The sequence below is a fragment of the Danio rerio genome, chromosome 12, assembly GCF_049306965.1.
Source record: "Danio rerio strain Tuebingen ecotype United States chromosome 12, GRCz12tu, whole genome shotgun sequence".
NCBI classification, from domain to species: Eukaryota; Metazoa; Chordata; class Actinopteri; order Cypriniformes; family Danionidae; genus Danio; species Danio rerio.
Window position 1 is genome coordinate 35,470,154 of NC_133187.1, and position 22,969 is coordinate 35,493,122.

Here is a 22,969-nt window from a genome sequence, read left to right on the forward strand (position 1 = left end):
CTTAAAGGGGCTTATAATTTTGTCCCAAAAATGGAAAATAAGACTTTTTCCAGAAGAAAAAATATTATCAGACATAGTGTGAAAATTTCCTTGCTCTGTTAAACATCATTTGGAAAATATTTAAAAAAGAAAAAAAATCAAAAGGGGGCTAATAATTCTGACTTCAACTGTATATCATGGCCCTCATATGTATTTCTTTTCTAACATTGAAATTGCTGTTACTATGTAAAGGATTTAAATAAAGTAATACACAGTGAAGCAGTGAATTAGGATATATTACATATGTTTAAACTTAGCAAGCCCAAATACATTTTATGAAATTTTATAATGCATAACAATCACTCCCAAAAAAGGTTTAGTCTGCAATTTTCTGAACACATAAGGACCCCATTATTATTCTATTTATCACTGTATGTTCTTATAAAATAGAGCTAAATTTTCCTTTTGGCTGCAAATTTTCCCCTTGTTGTCTGCTATTATTGTTGATATTCCACCTTGTCCAATTATTTGTTTATTGGGGTTCTCCCACCCGGCCCTCTCATTTGGTAGACTTTATAGCATCTTAACCCTTCTGGCTAGGCGATTAATTCTTCTGAATTGGACGAGCCCTTACCCCCCTTCTCGCACTTGTTGGATAAGAAATGTTCTTTATTTTATGAAGTTGAAGAAAATTAGGTAACCTCTTCACCGACCTAACACTATATTCATTAAATCGTGGGAACCCCTTCACAAACATGTCCAAACTCTTCAGCTTGACCCTGCTCCTTCTGATTGAGTCCCCACCCCCCAACTCGGTACTGGATACTAGCTCTGTGCAGGGCATTGTAGACTTTTTTTTCTGTATGTAGGATTGTCTAGTATTTTTTTATTTATTTTTTTATTTTATTTATTTATTTTCTCAAAATTCTCTTCAGTTTATTTGCCTATTGTGACACGTTTATGTTGTTCTTATTGTATATTTTTGTTATGTGCTTTACAATGTATAAAATATTAAAATATATAATTATTATACACATACACACACACAACCTATCTCTAACTTTAGTATCCATCTCTCTATGATTAAACAAAACGTTATAGCCCACAATAAAAAAAATATTTTACACAAAAAACCAAGAAGTTTAATCAATAATTTTGTACATGAAGCTGACTGCCTTGATATTATTTATGTGCTTGGTGTTAAATTATTAATTCAGTTATTAATGTACTCCACAATGGTTGCGGTTAGTCTGTTTTCTTTAAATACAATGAAAGAGATATCATCCATGTTTCCTGCATTGTTGTCAGTGCCTGCTGATTTCACTTTACCCATAACATCTTGCATAATTTACAGCAGCTTTTGTATAACTGTACTTCTATTTTAAATAGAACTGAAACATATCCATTTTCCCCAATCCTTTTATAGCGACACAAAACAAAAAGTAGAATATGAAGTATAATAATAGTCTTTATTTAACTGTATACTCATATATACCATAGCATTTAATGTAATAAATCTCAATGCACAACATAAATAATATTGACAGAAAATGAGAGTACAAAAATATAACCCATTAACAAAACTAAACCATCATGTTACCAAAGAAAACCAAAGGAACTTTGGTGCTACAATGCAACAATACTGAGTTTCACCAACTCAATTCTGAGTTCCCTGAGCTCTGCTCTTTAACCATCCATCCTCTGACACTCAATAAAAACAGTTTAATACGTAACTGAGGTGAACACAATGGGAACAAAAGTGTAAACTGTGAAAAACAACAGATGTAACAAAACATTATAAACTATGAAACCCACTGTTCATAAGAACGAATGCAGTAAATACAGGCAGCCTGAGCGAGTGACGTCATCAAGTAAGGCTCTTTCTCAGAGACGGGAAGCATGTGCTGAATGAGGAGAAGAACTGGTCGCTGAAGAAACAGTGACATCATTAGATCAATCATCTCCTCTTAAACAGAATATTATAAACAAACATCAAAACAATATCTGTGAGATTCTACTGATGTTCCCTTACCAATATCAAGGCATACACGTCTTTGGTCTTGTCAGTTGAACTCCTCATCTATAGTGTCATCCACACTTCCGGAAATAGAGGCAACTTCTGAGAGAACAGCAGGGAAGAAAAGATTAAGGAAAAAAGCTACAGAGTAGAGCTCACAGTTTGACTATATATAACTCAAAAGGCACTGGAAGTTTTTTTTTTACATTTTTTTTTATGAAAGCTAGTATAAGATTGAAAGGCAGTTTTAAGTGCGATGGGCTACAATGTGCCTTTAAACTGTAAATAAGATGTAAAGTGTTTATCTAGCATTAATATTTCTTATTTTTGCATTTAAGTGCTTCAAACACTAAATTAAATGTAATCTTAAAATGGAAATAAAATAGGTTTTAAAATATTAAACTATAAAAATAAGTACAAAAACAATTGCTAATTCAAATTATGCTTTATTTTTTACCACATCTGTGCTAAAAAATTATGAAAGCTGAAAAGTAAAAATTTAAGAAAAAAATCTGAAAAAGGTCAAATGTGATTGGGTGTGCAATCCCTAATTTTTAGGCTTACTTAAAAATGTCCTTGGCTTGCAGCACATTTAAATCAACACTTAAAGGGATAGTTCACCCAAAAATGAAAATATACTGTTAATTTATGAGTTTATGTAAAAAAAAAAAATTACTGGATGAACTTAATAATAATAATAATAATAATGATAATAATAATAATAATAATAATAATAATAATAATAATAATAATAATAATAATTCCTTACATTTATATATCGCTTTTCTGGACACTCAAAACACTTTACACATTTTGGTGGGAATCTCTTCATCCACCACCAGTGTGCAGCATCCACCAGAATGACACGACAGCAGCCATACTGCACACCAGCTGATTGGTGGAGAGGAGACAGAGTGATGAAGCCAATTATGATATGGGGACGGTTAGGAGGCCAAGATGGACAGAGGGCAGGGGACAAATTTGGCCAGGATGGCGGGGTTAAACCTTTAAAGCTGATTTATACTTCTGCCTCAAACGCATGCATATGCTCCGGCGCAGCCTTTGCGCAGCCCCATACTCCTCGCCGTGGCCATCACAGACGCTGACGAGCGCTTCTCAAAAAATGTAGCTACATGTCACAACGACGCATAGCAGAAGCTCTGTTATTGGTCGGCTTGGAAGCGCTGACGAGTGTGGGCGGGGGTGAGAGCCGCGCGAGCTCATTGGAGTGAGTGTTTACAAGTCCCATAAAGAAGCTTCAAATGTAAACTGTTGTTTTGTGTTTGCCTTATGATTAAAGATGTTGCACGTCCGCCGGTTCCCACCTCTGAATGAGCAAGTTTTAGCTACTTGTACATTAAGGTAGAGTTCAGAAAAAATAAAACACCCTCGAAGAAACACGACAGAGATGAACATAAAAACCTACGGCTAGCTAGCGTTTCGGAATTGTTATTGAAGAGCAACACAAACAGCACACATTAGTATAAATGCTCACGCCAATCACTCGACATACAAGTATAAACCAGCCGTTACTCTTTTTTCAAGGGACTTTTAACGACCACAGAGAGTCAGGACCTCGGTTTAACATCTTATCTGAAAGACAGCGCTCACTGAGCAGTCTAGAGTCCCCATCAATATACTGAGGCGTTAGGACTCAAACAGACAGCACCCCATGTGGTCTCCCATCCAGATACTAACTGGGTGCAGCCCTGCTTAACAGAGTTGCAGAGAGCTAGTTGCCAACTATCCCACTCAAGTATATATATATTTTTTTGTGAATAGAGTTATTAAATATAGAAGTATTTTTATGCGACATGACTTGCATTTGAACAAGCAGTTTCAGCTAAAAATCTTAATAATCTAAAAAAAGAAAAGAAACCACATACTTTTTGGGAAAGCCTGGAGTAAAGTAAATAAATTTAACAAATTTAAATGGAGTGAATTATCCTTTTTAATACATTTACAAAGTTAAAATATCCTGCAATAATTTGCTAACTTTTGCTAGCAATGTTTGCTAAAATGAAAGTATTTTGAAGCCCACATTAAAGCCCAGAGCCATGTGTTGTGTAGATAAAGTCCCAGTTGTGCTCGGTCGCATTAGTAAGGTGCCAGTGAAAAACCAGTCACATCCCAAATCAATCCAACGTGCTCCAAAATACCACCAAATTATTCATAAAATCTCCACCTCTTGTTGACTCGTCTCCATTTTCTCCCGTATTACTTTTTAAACCCATGTTTTTTAGTCCACTTCCTCTTCTTCCACTTTCAGCTTTATTACACAACACATCTTCATTAAAGCCTGACGTCTGGCATCTCACATCACATTTCAGTGGATCTGATTCCTCTAAATATCCTGCAGTCTCAGACTCATGTTCACGCTCTTCAGAAATGTTAACAAATTCACTCCCAGAGCTGCTACCGTCACTCAGTGTGATAATCTCTAGATCTGAAGTCTGATTATCTGTTCTGAGCGCTATTTTAGCATCTTCAACGCTCCTGGATGAGTCTGAACTCAGCTCAATCACAGACCCAGAGGATGCATCGCTCTCCTCACAGGCCTCAGTCGAGTAAGAGGAAGATGTAGTGGATGAATGAGGCATGGTGGTGCTGAGAGACGCTTCAGACGAGTCTCTAGAGGAAGTGAGGTAATACCACACCCCCCTAATACCATCACTGCTGTTGCTGCTCTCTGTATTCTCACTGTGAGTCTCCAGCGTATAAGACGAACCCGTCTCTTCTGACGCGCTGGACGTCGTCTTCTCGTTTCTGCCGTAATAATGGGATCCGAGGAAGACTTCATCGTTGAGAGTGAATGAATCCAGCGCTGATGTCACAGTCTCCACGTTCAACGGAGAGGAAAATGAAGATGAGATTTCCAGCTGATGTAATGGCGATGCTGGAGTTAAGCTGTTGGATTGGACTGGAGGGTCTTGCATGGATGAAGACGTCTCAAGGATTTGGCTGACCAGGTCACTCAAGTTTTGAGATGGAGTGGAGTGGATCAGGGAGTAGGAAGACATGAGTTTAAAAGTTGAGTTCTGGTCCACATCGGCTCGCTCCAACTCTATAGAGCTCGAGAGACGTGAAGAGCTTTCCAGCTGATCATTTACCCATGGTGAACCTTCACATATGCCACCGCAACAACTGGTTAAACACTCAACTCAAACACACTACTGTTACTGACTTAAAAAAAATAAATAACAACTGAAATTTTTGAAAAAATCTCTTATTAGTTGAATTTACGGAATCAAAAAGAAACTAAAAAGTATTTAAAAATAGCTAAAAAACAATAAAATTGTGAAATTTTCCTGTGTGACTACATTGTAAAACGTAATTTATTCTAGGGATGGCAAAGATAATTTTTTTTAACCATCATTAGCATCGTTTTTTAGCATCTTCAGTGACACATGACCTTATATAATTGATAATTTAGTGCCCAAGAAACATTAGCCCATTTCACACATATAGACATTTCTGGATAATTACCTGCAATTTTCCGGAAAGGTCTGTATGTGTGAACAGGCCCTTTTTGAAAACACTGGTAAATTCATTCCGGCTATTTTCTGGAAAGAGAAGTTGTAACATTACTGGTAATTTGCCGTAATGCTGCGCAGTGTGAACGCAGAAAGAAGATTGCTAGAAACAGCACGTTCATGTCGAGAATGTGCTGACGTGAGACGTCTACTTTAGCCAATTAGAACACTCAGACTCATTCACATCTGTGCGGTTTAGGAGAATAAAAGCATTTAAATATTTTCCCAGACACATTTAGCTGCTAGATGTTAGTCAGATAACGTTTCTGTGTTCCTTCTTAATGTCAACTGTGTGAATAATTACGATAATTATTGTGTGAACAGCGCTTTTTTTGAATTTACCGGTAAAGTAGTTCCAGAAATTTTCCAGATATTTATCGGTATCACTGTGTGAAAGGGGCTATTTATTATTATTACTATTAATTTTAATTATGGTAGTTAATAACAATTCTGCTACTTAAAATGTTTGTGAATACCCACTTTTTGCGATTCATTGCCCTGCTAAAAAATCCAGCTTAAACCAGCCTAGGCTGGTTGGCTGGTTTTAGTTGGTCGACCAGGCTGGTTTTAGAGGGGTTTTGGCCACTTCCAGGCTGGTTTCCAGCCATTTCCAGCCTGGTCTTAGCTGGTCAGGCTGGAAAATGACCAGCTAAATCCAGCTAAAACCAGCTTGATCAGCCTGGTTTAAGCTGGACATAGCTGGTTTTGGCTGGGCTCCCAGCCTGGCTAGGCTGGTCAAGCTGGTTTTAGCTGGTCATCTCCCAGCCTAACCAGCTAAGACCAGGCTGGAAATGGCTGGAAACCAGCCTGGAAGTGGCCAAAACCCCTCTAAAACCAGCCTGATTGACCAGCTAAAACCAGCCAACCAGCCTAGGCTGGTTTAAGCTGGATTTTTCAGCAGGGTGATAACCAAAATACAAAAAAAATGTATATACATTTCAAACTGAATTTTTAAAAAATAATAAATATACTGTATGTTGTACCTATTCGCACACACGCAAGCACGCACGCACACATACACGGACAAAATTGTTGATACGGTTAAATTTTTTCCTGGCCAGTTTCATTAGCTGCTCTTTTTTTTTAATGCTTCGGTTGAACCACAATTCAAAAGCTATATCTGATTTACAATCATTAGTTTATTTTCAGTCATTTTTGATTAATTATAACTTTTTCAGTTTCAAGTCATTTCAGTGACCCCTGTGGGTTTTCTATTTTCAATAGAAGACTACCAACAATTTTGTCCACACCTGTATATACATATATAATTACAATAACAATAATAATGTCAACACATTTCTCTCATGTCATTTAGAGCAAACTTACCTGATAAACTGATGCAGGACATACTGAGTTCTGATGTGGCTCCAGTCATGTCGTCCTGTTAAAATCCAAGCCAAGTTTCCCTTAGTGCTGCTGGAAACTGCATTACACTGTATAACACTTTACACGTATCGTACCAGCATCTTCTGCAGTGATCTGGACTCATCCCAGTCTCCCCTCAGCCCATTTCCTTCATCCTCACAGCTCACAGCATGACCGAGACGAATCAATTCTTTACCGAGATCCACAGCCTGAGACAGAAGAAAAATAACATTTTCTATGCACTGAAGGAGAAAAAACATATATATTAAAAATAAAAAAACAAACTTTTTTAACGCATTACAAATGAATTTAAAAATAACGTATATAGGCTATTTTGTTCCTTGCCACTGCCACAACTGGCTTGCTTGGTTTGGGACTTGCTCATCAAATTTTTGGACTTTCAGCAATGAAAATTAAACCACACTGAACTGAACTAAATTGAACTCTGAAATCTGGACTGACACAGTTTCAACTTACTAGAAATTCTATGTTGAGCTCTCTTGACACAATCTACCTTAAAGCGCTATAAAAACAAACATGAATTTAATCTAATTTTACATATCAATGAGATCTATCTATCTATCTATCTATCTATCTATCTATCTATCTATCTATCTATCTATCTATCTATCTATCTATCTATCTATCTATCTATCTATCTATCTATCTATCTATCTCTCTCTCTCTCTCTCATTTTCATGAAAAAGATTTTAAGTTTGATAAATATTAATTTTTTTTATATTGTGATCTTTTTTATTCTAACATTATTTTCTTTTGACATTTTTAGTATCAGTGCTGTATCAAATCTATGTTTTTCTTTTCATGAAATTTTGTCAAACTTGTCCTGTTTTTGTTGTTTTGTTTGTCACATTTTAATCAACAACTGGAAATTAATTACAATTTTATAGTCTACAATGTCAATGTGATATGAGAATTTGGCACAATTTATTACAAGTCATTACTAAATCCTTTCTGAATAGCATGTTTTATTATTTAACCAACAAACAGATTGAATACAGTGAGTTGTGCTGTTGATCTCTGACCTTTCCCTGGCTGTTGTCATAAAGTTTGACACTAGGCCAGGATGAGATCTCAGAATGAGAGTAGCTGTAGAGTTTAGCCAGTAAAGGTTTCCATTCAGCACAGAATGTCATGCGTTCAAAGTCATCCAGGGCTGCTTCAGTCCAAACCTCTCCTGAAACAAAACCAAATCTTTATGCTCTTAATAAAACCTTACAGATGAACACCTAAACATCACTTTTTTTATATTTACCTTCTGGCCGAACCCCTGCAAGACTGCATTCAATGGCTTGAAAAGGCAAGCTCAGGAAGTCACTTCTAAAAAACCACAAAATTAATACACAAATCAAAATTAGAACATACAACACACACATATATATATATATATATATATATATATATATATATATATATATATATATATATATATATATATATATATATATATATATATATTTATTTATTTATATATATATATATATATATATATATATATATATATATATATATATATATATATATATATATATATATATATATATATATATATATATATATATATATATACACATATACTTTAAATCAGATTTAAAATGCAGATTTCATATGGTCAGATACAGATGAAGTCCTTGTTCCAGCAAACGGCTTATTTACCTTTTTTAATGTTCAAAGGGAAGTATATTATGTGTGATACATATTATACAATTTTAGTTTTAGTTTTTGTTAAACTACAATATTATTTATTTTTTTATTTGCTGGTATGCTTTTTATTCATTGTATGTGCTTATGTTGATATTATTTATACATTTTTTATAATAATTTTTATAAATATTTATTGTAATTTGCCATAAAATTCATTAATAAATTAATAGACCATTGAAAAAAATAAACAAATAAATAGACAGACAGACAGACAGACATAGATGCATTACATTTTTATTTTCTTTTTTTGGCAGAGATTATAAAAACTGGTTGTTGCATACCCTGAATATTAAGTAATGTGATTTTATTCATTGATTCATTCATTTTCTTGTCGGCTTAGTCCCTTCATTAATCTGGGGTCGCCTCAGCGGAATGAACCGCAATGTGATTTTATAAGTAATGTAAAAGTTGTTTCGTAATTTTATATTCATGTATCCATTAAACTTTTAATACATTCTTCAATTTCAAACTGTTTTAATTACTGATTACACAATCTTTTACAAGGTTCTTTTAAGCAACAATTTTGTTTCTCAGTGGATTTGTACTTGCTATCTGTTTGGTGAAGGGGGGGGGGGATAATTCTTATGATAATCATCTGTTTTCAATTTTAGTTCATCTGGCAAAGAAATGCATTTTGTAATCATGGTCATCTCCTCGGGTACCTTTTTCAAAATGTTAAGGACTCAAATATCAACACTACTTTCCCTTGAGAAACTTACTTATGCTGCGTATCAAAAGCCAAGGCACTTTTGTCAGAAGTAAACACATGTTTGTCACAGATGAAAGAACTCCCTTGACTCCTCATTGTATTCTGTTTACCCAAACTACTGGCTGACAAATGTCCCGTCCCCATTCATTTTCTTTTTCATTGTTTTTTGTTGTTGTCTATCAGAGGCCATCTTTGTACGTTCATGAACATTGAAGAAACTGACAAAACTACAACAAAAAGCCATTCATTAATGTCAGTATCGATGCAGATACTGGTATCATTTTAAAATCATCGATTTGGTGAAACTACTGTATATAAAAAAAAGAAACAAAAAAAAGATACACAATCACAATGGGTCCTTTACATAAATCTGTGATGAGTTTAACGGTCATCAGCATCTTAATGCTTTTAAAGTTTTTAAAATCTTGATTTTTACATTTACATTTATACATTTTACTTTGTAATATCATATTTGCATTCAATGACAGAAAAATGAATTATTGCTTATGTGAGGTGTTTCTAATGCAGCACCGATAGACAGGACAGTACATTTTGTTTTTCTCTATTCTGGCTGCCGTTATGAGTCTCACACATTTTTTTTTTCCTTTATGTGAGGGAAGATTTTTTTATTAAAGCAAATAGGAATACAAAAACTGTATTTGTAGTACTCGCCCATTCACTGCTCTCCAAGTCTACCCAACTATGAGATAACCAGAAATGTGAACAAAAAGTCCATCATCACATTAAAACCCGCCACTTCACCTCTCATGTACCTCATGCTTCGTAAATGTTCCCGAGGAAGCTCCCCGTTGTCCCCAAAGTCCACATAATACAGATCCACCAGGCCTGATCCCACAATTCCCAACACTCGTGCCCGATTCCACGTGCCGTGATCTCTGTACGGAGCAGCCACTATGTCTCCAACTATAATAGTCTCCACTCTATGCTCCTGAAGAAGAGTTATAAACTGTATAATCACTGACAACTAACAACTAACGAAATAAATGCCATTTAAATCAGAGAGTCATGCAAAGTACCTGTGAGGAATCACCATTGTAGAAACGGCTCATTTCTGCTGTCAGTTTGTCCAGCTGTAGAGAACGGACTCCCAGGATCTGGATCCAAAAGTGCTGAGGATTCTCCGAGGCAGACACGTACACCTCCAGATGCTCATCGGGCTGGAAGCTCAGGTCTGGACTAGGAACTGATCAGAAATGAGCTATTAGATCTTCTCCAGGCTGTTTTTACTCTGTTGAATTTGATGTTTGCTCCTTTAATTATATGCTGCTTTATTTTTAGATGTTGTAATACACATGTAGCCATCTTTACTACTGATAAACTGTTAAACTTCATATGGGAATCAAGGCAGTCAGAACAGTACAGTTTCAAAGCAAGGAGAAGAGCATCATTTTGAGATGGAAAAAAAAGGCACAACGTCAACCTAAACATTATAATAAAACAAAAACAAGCAATGAACTTAACATTATTTTATGCAAAATAAATAAGGATATTTGCAAAATCATTGTATTTTACTATAAAATCACACAAACTAATAAAAAACGTTATTGCATTTATTTCTTTATTCCAGTTTTATTTTGGCAGAGAGAGAGAGAGCCCTTAAAAGTTACTTTACAGTTTACTCTGATCAATTATGCAGTTGTATCACTGAATATGCATCAAAAGCTATTTTTAAATTGACGGTTCATCCAAAAATAAAAAAAAAGATCATATATTCAGCTTTAATATGACTCCAAACCAGATTTTCAGATTAGGCCCGTCACAATAATCAATATATTGACTTATCACACAACACATGGACATGACCTCAATCATTTTGATGATTTTTCTGACAGATATTGCAATTTGATTTGCAATTTAATTTTGTAGTCAAGCTTCAGCTCAATAACCTGTAAGTTGTGGCAACAATTCTGCGACAGCTTTTAAAAATGTCCTGTTTATGTTTGGTGCCTGTGACTTTGAAACCAAAACATTCCTGTATTACAGATGTCCTGTCTTTCTTTGAAATGAATTTGACTATTAACGCTTCTGAAGCAGCAGACGCCATTATCCCAATTATCCACACTTTCCTGTTTGTTTTCTTATTTTTTTTTATTGTGGACTTTCCGCATAGTTCGGTTGTGCAAATATGATTGGGCAGGATGAAACTATTCTCACTCAAATAGTAAGATTATCACACACATATATCAGTCACGCATTTGCTCTGGGCAGGGAAATAGCGAAAACTGAGAATAGCTTATCACAATGTTTCAAATTGCCATTGCGATTTGATTGTGATTAATCGCATAGCCCTATCGCCAACACATAACAGTGTTTCCTCTAGGACTTTTTCCAGCTGGAAATGTCGTGAGCACAGTATTACAAGTCAAGATTGCATTTATGTAATACGAGCCTGCAAATCATTTTGCTTGCGCGCCAATTTCCTCTGCTCGTGCACAAAACTTCTTGCACACCCCCTCAAATATACGCTGCTCAAGCACAGATCTTCTTGTGTGCTCTCAAATAAACGCTGCTGAAGTACGATTTAGTGCGTTTATGTAACAACTATGTCTCCAACACTTATAAGATTTGCTAGAAATATTTATGAATTTCTCCAATAGACCTACAAAGCGGCATTAATGCGTCCTGAAGTAAAGTGAAACGGCTATAAACTCAAGCAAGATAAAGTCATTGCATGCAGAACCATAGACTTTTATCTATAATTAAAGTATAATTTTAGAAACTGTGTTCATCTTAACTGAAAGCTACGTCATGTTTGCTACCCTCACACACCAGTCAGTCGGCATATCACCTTAAAGGGTTAAACAAATAACGCACAACACTACTATGATTACAGAAAAGTTTGTGCTGTTATAATTCACGTACCTTTTAATGTGTTTTGGTGAAATTTATAACCCGCTATTAAAAAAAAACAACAACAACAACGACTAATTGTTTTGAATGAGAAGCTATAATGTAGCCGTGGCGAGATGAATTTTGGTTTGGCGCCCCGGCATGGAATAATGAATGTAGCGGAAACCATGCATAAAGAAACTATTCTAGCAACAACTGACTGCTGATTGTGCAACCTCTCTATCTCTATTGGAGGTTTCAGTATGGTTAAAAAAACACTATAGTACTTACTATAATTTACTATAGTATATTTTTATGTGGGTGTCTGACAACTGATAATAGATCTGGTAGCAGATTTTGCAGCCTGTTACTTTTTATCTTGCACTTTTTGGTTAACATTTTTTTTTTTTTTTTTTTTTTGGATATGCATTTTCACATTCTGATTCCAATGGCGATTTATTAAATTGTTAAAATGACTACAATTAAATGAAATATTCTGAGGTATAAAACGTGTTCTTTGGAAGAGTGTACATAAATTGCCTTTAATTAAGTTTAATTAAATTGTCATTCCGGAGTTATTGTAACTTTGGGTGAGCACCCCAGTACACAGAAGCCTGTCCCTGCCAAGAATGTGTATAACACTGTCTACTATCAGAACAGTGCATCTGCTTGTGGGTAAGGAGCAATTAAACTTATCAGCCAAAAGGGGGAGCTGTGAGAGAAAATTGCTTTAATTGAGAGGAAAAAAAGCAAATCTTACTTTCAAACTTGGAGATTTCCAGAGGTGAGACTGGAGAAAGAATCTCCTCGTCTTCTGATCTGAGGGAGTTTTCAGCTGTATCAGTGCTGTCCACATAGCCGTTAACAGTAACGGGCAGCTCTTGTTTAAGCTCATTCACTAGAGTAGGCAAATCTTTTCCATTAGGCTTTAATAATTCATTCTCAGGTCCTTGGGTTTCTGGAGGTTTCCTCCTCTGACGCAGAGCAGAAGCCTGGCTTATCCGCTTTCGTACTGTTTCGTTCTCGATGACCTTCTCCATGATCATCTCCTGCGAGGGAAAAAAAAAAACGAACCAGCTCTAACTCACTGCATAACATCTGAAAACTTTTTCTATAAACTACACTAAACGATTGCTTAAAGATCACCTTAGCACTCTGAATTTCTTTGCGTGTGCCAGTAATAGTGATCTTGCCGTTCTCCTCTAAGGTGCGTCCACGATCTTTGGAGCAGTTCACTTTCGCCCCTGACACTCGGTTTATGAACTTCAATGTCTCTCCACCACGACCTGAAGTAAACATTTCAAACATATTAAAGAGATTACACGCCGACAGAATGATGTGAACCACAAATGCTCAGCAAATATGAAAACTGACCCCTTTACTTAAAGGGACTGTATATGTATAATCCATTTTTTTTCTAATCAATTTGTATTTTACATATCATAAGCTTTTTTCTAATTTGTGTAAGGGTCTTTGGAAAATATGGAGAAAAATCATAAAAATCATATGAACAATTTAAAACGATAATCATTTCATCTTAAACTAAATAGTGAAATGAAAAATAAGTAAACATTAGACTAAAATAGTCATATTTAAATGATTAATGCAAAAGTTAGAGATTGAAAATTCTAAAAAAATATTTACTTGAAACCTGTTTGAGTTTATTTCCCCTTGAAAATAAAAGATGTTTCGAAAAATGTTGAAAACTGGTGGCACTGACATGCAAACTTTTTTCCTTGCTATTTATGTCAGTGGTTAACAGTTTTGAATCAGTAGGCAACTAAATTATCATTTTTGGCTGAACCAACCCTTTAAAAATAAAAATAATATGATTAAAACAAATGCAAATACAGATTATAATAAGAATAGAACACATCAAATTATAACAACAAAAATGGGATTTAAAAAAAACACATAAAATAAAGAGTACTATTTATAAGAGTAGATTAGAAAATATGCAAAAGGAACTTATTAAAAACGAAATATTATACAAATAATATTTTAACACCCATTTAGAATATTATCAAAAAACTAGACAACGGTGCACGGTGGTGCAGTGGGTAGCACAATCGCCTCACAGCTAGAAGGTTGCTGGTTCAAGTCTCAGTTGGGCTAGTTGGTGTCAGTTTCCTCCGGTTTCCCCCACAGTCCAAAAACATGCGGTATAGGTGAATTGGGTAAGCTAAATTGTCTGTAGTGTATGTATGTTTCCCAGTGATGGGTTGCAGCTGGAAGGGCATCCACTGTGTAAAATATTTGCTGGATAAGTTGGGGGTTCATTCCGCTGACGTGACCCCAGAATAATAAAGGAACTATGCCGAAAAGAAAATGAATGAATGAACTACAGACAAGCCCAAAATTATTCCCAAATACTTCAGATATGGATAAAATTTAAATTGTATCCTTAAGATGGAGGTCTTTTACACAATGATGAGAATCTTTGGAATTTGTAGCATTGAAAAGATTAAAATTATTTCTCCGTATTATCATGGCATCATAATAACATCTTAATAAGCATTTTCGCTTGTCACTGAAAAGCTGACATTTGGCTGCACTAAAAACATCATATGATTTTGATATTTTCAGTAAAAAATAATTACTTATTAATAATAGCCTCTTTGAATACACCAACCTATAATTCGTCCAAAGGCTGTCTGAGGCACGTCTATGACATCAGTGATGACCTCACAGTCGGTAGCCAGTTTCTCCAGTGCACACTGAGCTATGAGAATCTGTTCTGGTGAGCCCTGGATCAGAAAATTCACCATGTTCTGCTCTTCAGTGTTCGGCAGCACATTAATCTGGGCACCAGACTTCTGATTCACCTACACAAACATCAGTTAGAAAGAGTTCAGAAACATTATATATCTTTCGACATATTAAATTTTATTGCTCAGATTTACGAACTACATTTTGCAGCTGTCACACCTACAAATATTTTATCGTAATAATCTACTATAGTATATATTCATTAGAGGCTGTGATCAGATCTTTATGGATGTGTGATTGGATCACACTTTTCCATTATTTCAAGATTAAGATTTTGTTATTTATTTATTTTTTACAGATTTTGTCTTGTCATCCAAAATAAGAAACACAAATCGTACACACGAATTGGGGATGGGAGGGGGGGGGGGCTATAATTGTGAGTTATTAAGAAAATACTTGTATTTGGATGCATTAAATCAATCCAAAACTAAACTTTAAAGTGTCTATAATAATTAAAAAAAAATCTAATCAGCATACTAGAACAAACACTGAGGATGCTAAAAAGGTAAGATAATATTATGCAAAACTTTAGCTTTAAAAGTTACAAAGATAAATATATATACACACATTTGAATAATATATTAAAGTAGTGTTTCCATGATACTGAATTTTGGTAACAATTGATACTGGAATTATAAAAACGTCAATTTTCTAACATTTAAGCGCTGTTAAGCACGTTCTACAACATAGCTGATTTACCATTGTGTTCACATGCTCAACAGAAATGACTGTGATTTGCCTTGAAGCTCATCAGTTCACCTCTGTAACACAGATACAGGGACACTGGAGTGGTTTAAAGACCGTGAAGATCAGAAGATTCATCAGCGGATCACTCATAAGTCAGCTCATAAACAGACTCAGCTGATTTAAAATGCTTCCATGTCCCTGTATCTGTTTGCAATCGGTGTAGAGCTGTAAATTGTAAAAACTGACCTTCATGGCAAATCACAGCCATTTCTGTTAAGGATGTAAACACAATGGCAAATCAGGGATGTTTAAGTACGTGCTCGACGGAATTTAAATGTTAGCGGGAAATGTTTTTAAAATTTTAGCACCAAAATTCAGAATTTTGAAAACATTAATATTTCCAGGTTAAAATATCAACATTTTACTGTAAGAATTGCAGATTTGGTATCTTTAAAGAAAAATCTTAAATGTCACATTTTTTGAAGAGTATATTGTATATAATTATTTAGCCCGAGATAGAACAGAAACACAGGTGTTATAAAAAATGAAGAACAAACTCACAATGTCCAAGAAGGCGCTTTGATATCTTGCAATAGATCGATACACATCAAGGGGAACAGATATTCTGGACTCCTCTTTGCTTTGGCATTGCTCTAAAGATCCATTGGAAAGAAAAAAAATAGTGTTAGGGATGGGTAAAATTTTGCAAAATTTGCCAAAATAATTTTAAACTGATAATTAAATTAAAATGATTATAATGAGTTGCTTCCAAACGCATTTACAACTAGCCCAGACGTTGATCACATTACAATCAAGTCATAACTAGAATGCTATAAGAAAGAGAAAAAAATCATGTATCGTTTACCTGGTCTTGGCCTATTATTCGTTTATGTCATACAGACAGTCCCATATAAGCCTTACCAATGCGGACAGTCTGAGCTGAAAGGAGCCATGATTAGTTCATCTTTAGAGTCTTCTAATTTTTGAGTCGTTCGTTCATCACGTGACAGCATGTAAAGAGAGATGACTCAAACCAAGGACTTGAAATATAATGGATCAAATCTTTTTCTGACTCTAAATGCAATGCAAACCCGATAGAGGACTCAAAAAAAGGAACTAATCTTCTACTCCACCTGCACAAAAGTGGTAATGTGAAAATGAACGTATCACTCCCTGAATGGACTCATCGTTCTCGAGTCATATAAAAGATTTGTTTAAAAATTAACAAATAGTTTAAGAACCACCCATCACTATTGAGTGTGTGAGAGAGACCTTTGTGCACTTACCTTGATATGTTTAAGAAAATAAAACAAGGAGTTTAGCTTTCAAAACACAGTAAACAGTAAGGCATATGCTTTTTTACTCTTTAGAACTCCATATAAAAGTCAGAAACTTTTTTGCAAAGGCCTATCTAAAGGGTTAATGGTGCCAACCGATGACTAACAGTACAAATTTAAAGTTTTTCCTCTTCCAGACATGGAAAAACACCAACAATCAAGAATGCAGAATTATTTAGTGTCATGGCTTTGCAACCAAAAAATGTCTTTATAATGGAAGTCAAGGGGGCAAAAACAGACACGAAAATAATGAAAGGGTAGTCAATTTTAACAGTACACAAGGGTTAACAAGTCTTGACTCCCACGCGGGAGCTATTGGGTACTGGATACTTTTGTTTTGTTTATTTTTTCATTTTAATCATGACCGAACTAACAAGATCTCAGATACAAGCAGCCAAAATTAGTTTCCTTCAAAGGGTGGACCCTTATGGATAGGGTGAGAAGCTCTGTCACCCGTGTGGAGCTTGGAGTACAGCCGCTGCTCCTCCACATTGAGAGAAGTCAGCTGAGGTGGCTCGAGCATCTGTTTCGGATGCCTCCTGGACGCCTACCTAGGGAGGTGTTCCAGGCATGTCACACCAGGGGGAGGCCTCGGGGAAGACCCAGGACACGCTGGAGGGACTATGTCTCTCAGCTGGCCTGGGAACACCTCGGAATCCCCCCGAAGGAGCAGGAGGAAGAGTCTGGGGTTTTCTCTTAAGACTGCTGCCCCCGCAACCCAGTCGCGGAAAAGCGGTGGAAAATGAATGAATGAAAGAATTTTATTATTAAATTTGTTGACCATAGGCTGGTTGCAGCCACTTTATTCCATGAATGATTTGGAGTTTGAGCTACTTCTATTGTGATTAGGGTTGTAACGGTATGAATTTTTCACGGTATGATAATCGTCTAAAACAATACCACGGTTTGACGGTTTCGCGGTATACGGTATGTTACAAATTATACAAAATAATAGAACAGTGAAGCAAATTTGACTTTTTCCAAATAATATATTTTTAGTTACTATAAACAACACCACTTACAATGAACAAATAAAAATAATAAAATAATAAATAATGTGTCAAAGTCCAAATAAAGTCCAAATAAACATGGTGCAAATCCTCAGTAAAAAATAGATATAAATATTTACTATACTATAAATAGTTACATAACGAAACTAGATTCAATATGGAACATCCCTAGGTTTTATGTGCCAGCATGGATATGGTTGTCTATGGATATGGATATGGTTGTCTGCAATGCAGACAACGGCTGCATCTTCATTTGCGTCTTTTGAAAACAGCAAGAGCAGCAGTTCGTCTTTGCTGTGTCACTGTTTTGTCATGTTTCTGTGCTGCTGTGCATGCAAAAGTACTTAGTATGAGAATTATTTCATGCAAAACTTTTTTTTTGCGTTTTATTTAGCCGCGCATAAATGTATGCCTTTCTCTCATTCCGTGTTGTTCAAAAAGCTCAGTGTTGGTCCAAAAACAAAAGCGAAACCTATGCTTATTGGTTCTGATATAGCGAGTTTGAACCAATCTGGGCATGGAGGAGGGACAATGCATCAATGTATCATGTCTGATTTGTCCGGAGACACAGTGACGAGCGTTTCTGTGTCAAATCAGCGTTGTCAAATGTTGATGACGTAACCGCACTGATTCCGGAGCCTCTGAAAGTCCGCGAATGTTATGTGATACAGCACTGGAAAGCTGAGATTCTCTTCTTTATGCCAATCTTTGAATTGTATGAATCGGATCAGCGGATCAAAAGTTATTAAACATTTAAGAGCAATACTTATTTTTAGCCGCGGGCGGCTGTCTCGGTCTTTAAGGGTTAAAACCGTTGATATGCAATTGTTCATGGTATGATAATCGTGCACGTTCAAATCGTGGTAAACCGTCATACCGGTATATTGTTACAACCCTAATTGTGATACTGCATCCATTTCTGGCATTAACCCAAAGCACAGGCAAAGAAACCAAACACAGTTGATCATAGAGAACCCACCGCCTTCCATTGTTTCAGAAGTGTTACACAAAAGAAGAAATGCTAACATGTATGTGTAGCTAATGAAGACCGTTGGCTGGCATTATACACATTTGTTGCTAACCTAAGATTGCAATCACTAAAGACACATTTCAGGCAGTTCAGATTTACTTCTTTCTTTTGGAAGACAGTGAAATATCATGCACTTTGAAGTTTATAGCAGGGCTGTTATTAAAAAGCAATTAAACGTTAAAACTCACCAGTGCTGTTTCGAATGTGACGATAAATAAGGTATCCAACTGTTGCTCCAACCGAGATACCAGCAGCCAACGCCACTTTCTTTCCAGAGCTCAGGCTCTTCCATGGTCCATCCTGCACCGCAGCCATCACTTGGGTGGGAGTAACCGGTAAACTCCACCTAGAGATGCAAAATAAACTGTAAGACAGGTTAACTCCCAAAGTTTAGTCTGCAGCACCATGTATGACTTTACATGGGCCATAGTGGTAGCGCCATGCAGCATGAATGAATGATTGATTGATTGATGATCACAGCAAGTATGAGTTTTCAGGTTGCCTTTCAATCTCAGAACAAACTCCAAATGTAGCCAGAAAATCTACAGAATCAACTGTTAATATTAGAGCACTCATTTATGAGATTAGTTAGCCTATTTTTGTTACCTAATTGGCTTAATAAAGAGAACAAAGATCACAAAACACTGAGACTTTAATGCCTCAGTAATTAGATTTTGGACATTACAGCCTGTGGAGAACTTTTCTGGAACATTTCATACATGATCCAACTATATTAAATTACATGTTAAAGTTCAAGCACAATAGAAGACCACAATAATGCACTCCCAATAGTGTCAGAAAATCAAATCTCTCAACAAATCATTTGCATTTTTCGTCAGGTTTTAGGGACAATCGCACCAGCTGAAGGATAAAGCAGAGCTTCAGCGCAGTATTGATGTAGGGCGTTCATGTTGCAAACACACACACAGCAGCAACACCATGCAGAATGACTCTCACTGTGAAAACAGGGCAGTGGGACTGTAGTTCAGAAACACACGGGATTTAGGGACTGCCACATCCATCTCAGACCCTCAAACTGCCTGTTCTGCCTCTCTTTCGCAGGAGGAACAGGTAAAAGAGTGAAATATGATTAAACACCAGCTGAATGCACTGCCTGAGCACCTCTCTTGAGGTACTTAATAAGTGACACTAATAGGTTAATAATGCATCATATTTTCATATCATATTGTATAAAACACAGCAAATGCACACTGTTGAGGCCAATTCACACCTCTGACAAACACAAGCCATCACCATATTACTGCATGTCAGGTGTCAATTCAGCATGTTCCATCGGCAAAAATAAGCTCAGACATATGCCAACAGACACCGATAAATTATAAGTGTCTGTTGTTGTCTGATGATGCGGTGTGAATCAACCTTTAGGTATTTTTCATTTTATTTAAACCCATTTTAAACCCATGTCAATGCTCATTTGTAATTTTGTCTGTAAAATAAGATAGGTTTCCAGAAAACTGATTTGTTAAAACAAAAAATAATTAATAAAAAAAGAAAAAAAAACACGTTATTGTATATGTTATTGTAAATTAACTTGTTAAAATTAGATTTTAGTAAATGAACTAAAGCTAAAACCTAATAAAATCGATTAAACGTAAAAAGGGAGCATTTGCACAACCCAAATTTTTGTTATATTGCAACATATTGTACATTAAATGATCATTGAAATCAGGGATTCACAAACTTTTCAGCCCGTGGCCCCCAAAATAACAATGCCAGCGACTCGCGACCCCCAATATCCTCTGAGGTGGTTATAAATACAGAAACCTTGCATGCAATGGTGCACACACACACACACACACACACACACACACCAATAGACCCAAGTCTATTCTGCATTTGTTTTTGTTTTTTTGTTTTTATGTATTTCAGTGCTGTAAATGTGCCAGAGAGATAACCTGGTGTTATAAAAATCAATCTGCTGCATCTGAAGCTATTGCTGTGTCTTTAACATAATGTAATTCCCCCAGGGGTCGCAATCCAATAGAACTAGTAACTATAAGCGACTATTTTTTCATTTCTGTAGGTTATGGATAAAATATGGTAATTCTTATGGTTTAATAAAAATAAATAGATTTTTGGAAATCACCAGGCGACCCCCTTCAATGTCACGCGACCCCCACTTTGAGAACCACTGATCTAAATGACACTATTATATTAGTACTTTTACAATTATAAATTATACAGTATGACATTTCAAAAAGCTTGTGAGGCAAAAAATAAATCCAAAAACTGCTCCATCTGCACATTTAAAATCCATCAGTAATCTATAAATGAGCAATTCTATGCAAATGTCAACCATATCATGAAAAGAGTTAAGTTTTTTTCCAATATAGCGAAAGCTTTTTTGTGTAGGCTTGTATTTTACAGTACCTCAAAAATGTCCGTCAATGTTTTCAAACAATTATATTCAATTTACCAAATTTCACATCCGTCACATCCATAATGGAAAGATGTCTCATCCATAACGAAGCTTTTCACTCATAAATGCAAAAAAGTTAAATAAAACAAAATTATTTTTGTTCTATTGAGAGACAACTTTTATCCTTCTGATTATCATTGTTTATTTTTTAATTGAGTAGTTAAATTTACAGAATTTCTACAAAGCATGTTGTGTACATCCATACCGCATGGTTATTATACTCATTTAAAATATAAATTATGTTTAGAGATTGACATTTTCCCTTAACTCTGTGGTTACTAATTTTGGAAGATATAAACTGATGTTTCAATATAATGTTAATGTATACTTTCTCTGTTCATTTATGTTTTAAGTTTTAGGGCAAATGTCACATCTATTTGAGTTGTTCAAATATAACTTCTTGTCATGGAGACCCACAAAAACACAACTCCTCAGATTTGGGTGGGATTAGAAGGTTTACTAACAGATTGATGTAGGCCAAACTATACTTTATTTGCATGTACTGTAGATCTCCTTTCACTGTAAACACTCCTAGCATGTCCAAACACAAAAGAAGATTACAATGGTCAAGTATTATTCACATAGATTAGCTTGGTCTACATTTACTTACCATAAGTTTTTACTTTTGCTTTGTGAAGCTGTAGTTTTATCATAGCATTGTAATCAGATTTATGCACATTATAGCGTTAAAACACGACCTGTTATGCATGAAGATCGTGCACGTGACTCTGCGTGTTTGTAATTGTCAATGCAGCGTCTGTTAGCTCGTGATGGATGTCATGTCACACAAACAGGGTGCGGTGGATTTCTTGCATTTAACAACAAACTGTCCCGTGTTTTGCAGCTATAAATGTCATTAAAACGACCTGTTAAAGGTTTGTTTGGCTGGGTCATCATGCCTTTGCAACATCGCTTGGGCTTTTTAACCTGACGGCTAACGTACGAACACAAAAGCTAGATAAAGCTCTAAATCAGGCATTCCAACATATTTACCTATAAAACGTTGTGAAATGTGAGGTAACCCACGAAGAGAGTCCTTCAAATGATCTTATGACACCAGTCAATGTGCTGCTGCTCCACCGGCGGCGGTGCCGTAGTACTTCATCGTGCAGTACGCAGTGTGCACCGTTAGCCTTTCATCTCTGATTGGCCAAAATCCTGCATGTCAGCCACAAGATCCAATCACAGACTTCAATGTTGCGGCACGGTTTCAGTGCGGCAACGCCCTCTGTTGGACGATAACAGCAAAACAGTATAGATATATACATCTATGGCAAAACAGTATCATCATCATCATATAAAGCTTTCTATTATAACAATGTCTGGGATATTCATACCTTCCTGACAGGTGAACGAGGAACAATTAAAGTGGTTCAGTTCAAACAAAGACATTTTTGAAAAATTAAATACGTAAAGTAAAATATGAAAATAAATGACTAAACGTACGTGGCTATTTTTAAACTTTTTCCAGTAAATATATGTGTTTTTGTGGAGTTGTAGGCCTGCATGGTACTTGAACAA

The 22,969-nt window shown here is 35.7% G+C and overlaps 1 protein-coding gene across 4 annotated transcripts; it reads right to left on the reverse strand.

The window, feature by feature from the left end:
• Nucleotides 1–1,429: 1,429 nt before the first annotated feature.
• Nucleotides 1,430–22,565, reverse strand: tdrkh (tudor and KH domain containing). Of its 4 annotated transcripts, XM_073917613.1 has the most exons (16): nucleotides 22,442–22,558; nucleotides 19,966–20,061; nucleotides 19,197–19,354; nucleotides 16,193–16,284; nucleotides 14,808–15,000; nucleotides 13,322–13,461; nucleotides 12,936–13,224; nucleotides 10,363–10,529; nucleotides 10,099–10,274; nucleotides 8,168–8,232; nucleotides 7,938–8,089; nucleotides 6,990–7,103; nucleotides 6,856–6,910; nucleotides 4,182–5,117; nucleotides 2,012–2,098; nucleotides 1,430–1,907 (listed from the first exon to the last, which is right to left on the reverse strand). In XM_073917613.1, exons 2-15 carry the CDS (start codon nucleotides 20,028–20,030, stop codon nucleotides 2,043–2,045), a joined length of 2,658 nt encoding a protein of 885 aa, XP_073773714.1. In that variant the 5' UTR covers nucleotides 20,031–20,061; nucleotides 22,442–22,558; the 3' UTR covers nucleotides 1,430–1,907; nucleotides 2,012–2,042. The 4 variants fall into 4 exon arrangements, with proteins under 4 accessions (XP_073773714.1, NP_001014377.2, XP_073773715.1 ...); NM_001014355.2 differs by lacking the exon at nucleotides 4,182–5,117 and having other exon boundaries at nucleotides 22,442–22,565; XM_073917614.1 differs by lacking the exon at nucleotides 19,966–20,061.
• Between the last annotated feature and the right edge of the window lie 404 nt (nucleotides 22,566–22,969).

Excerpts from the sequence above, each read along its gene's own strand:
- tdrkh (XM_073917613.1), bottom strand. The coding sequence starts at position 20,030 with ATGGATGTGGCAGTCCCTAAATCCCGTGTGTTTCTGAACTACAGTCCC. Across the intron at positions 16,285-19,196 it reads TCACATTCGAAACAGCACTG|AGCAATGCCAAAGCAAAGAG; the intron begins GTGAGTTTTAAC and ends ATGGATCTTTAG. Across the intron at positions 13,225-13,321 it reads AAGAAATTCAGAGTGCTAAG|GAGATGATCATGGAGAAGGT; the intron begins GTGATCTTTAAG and ends TTTCCCTCGCAG.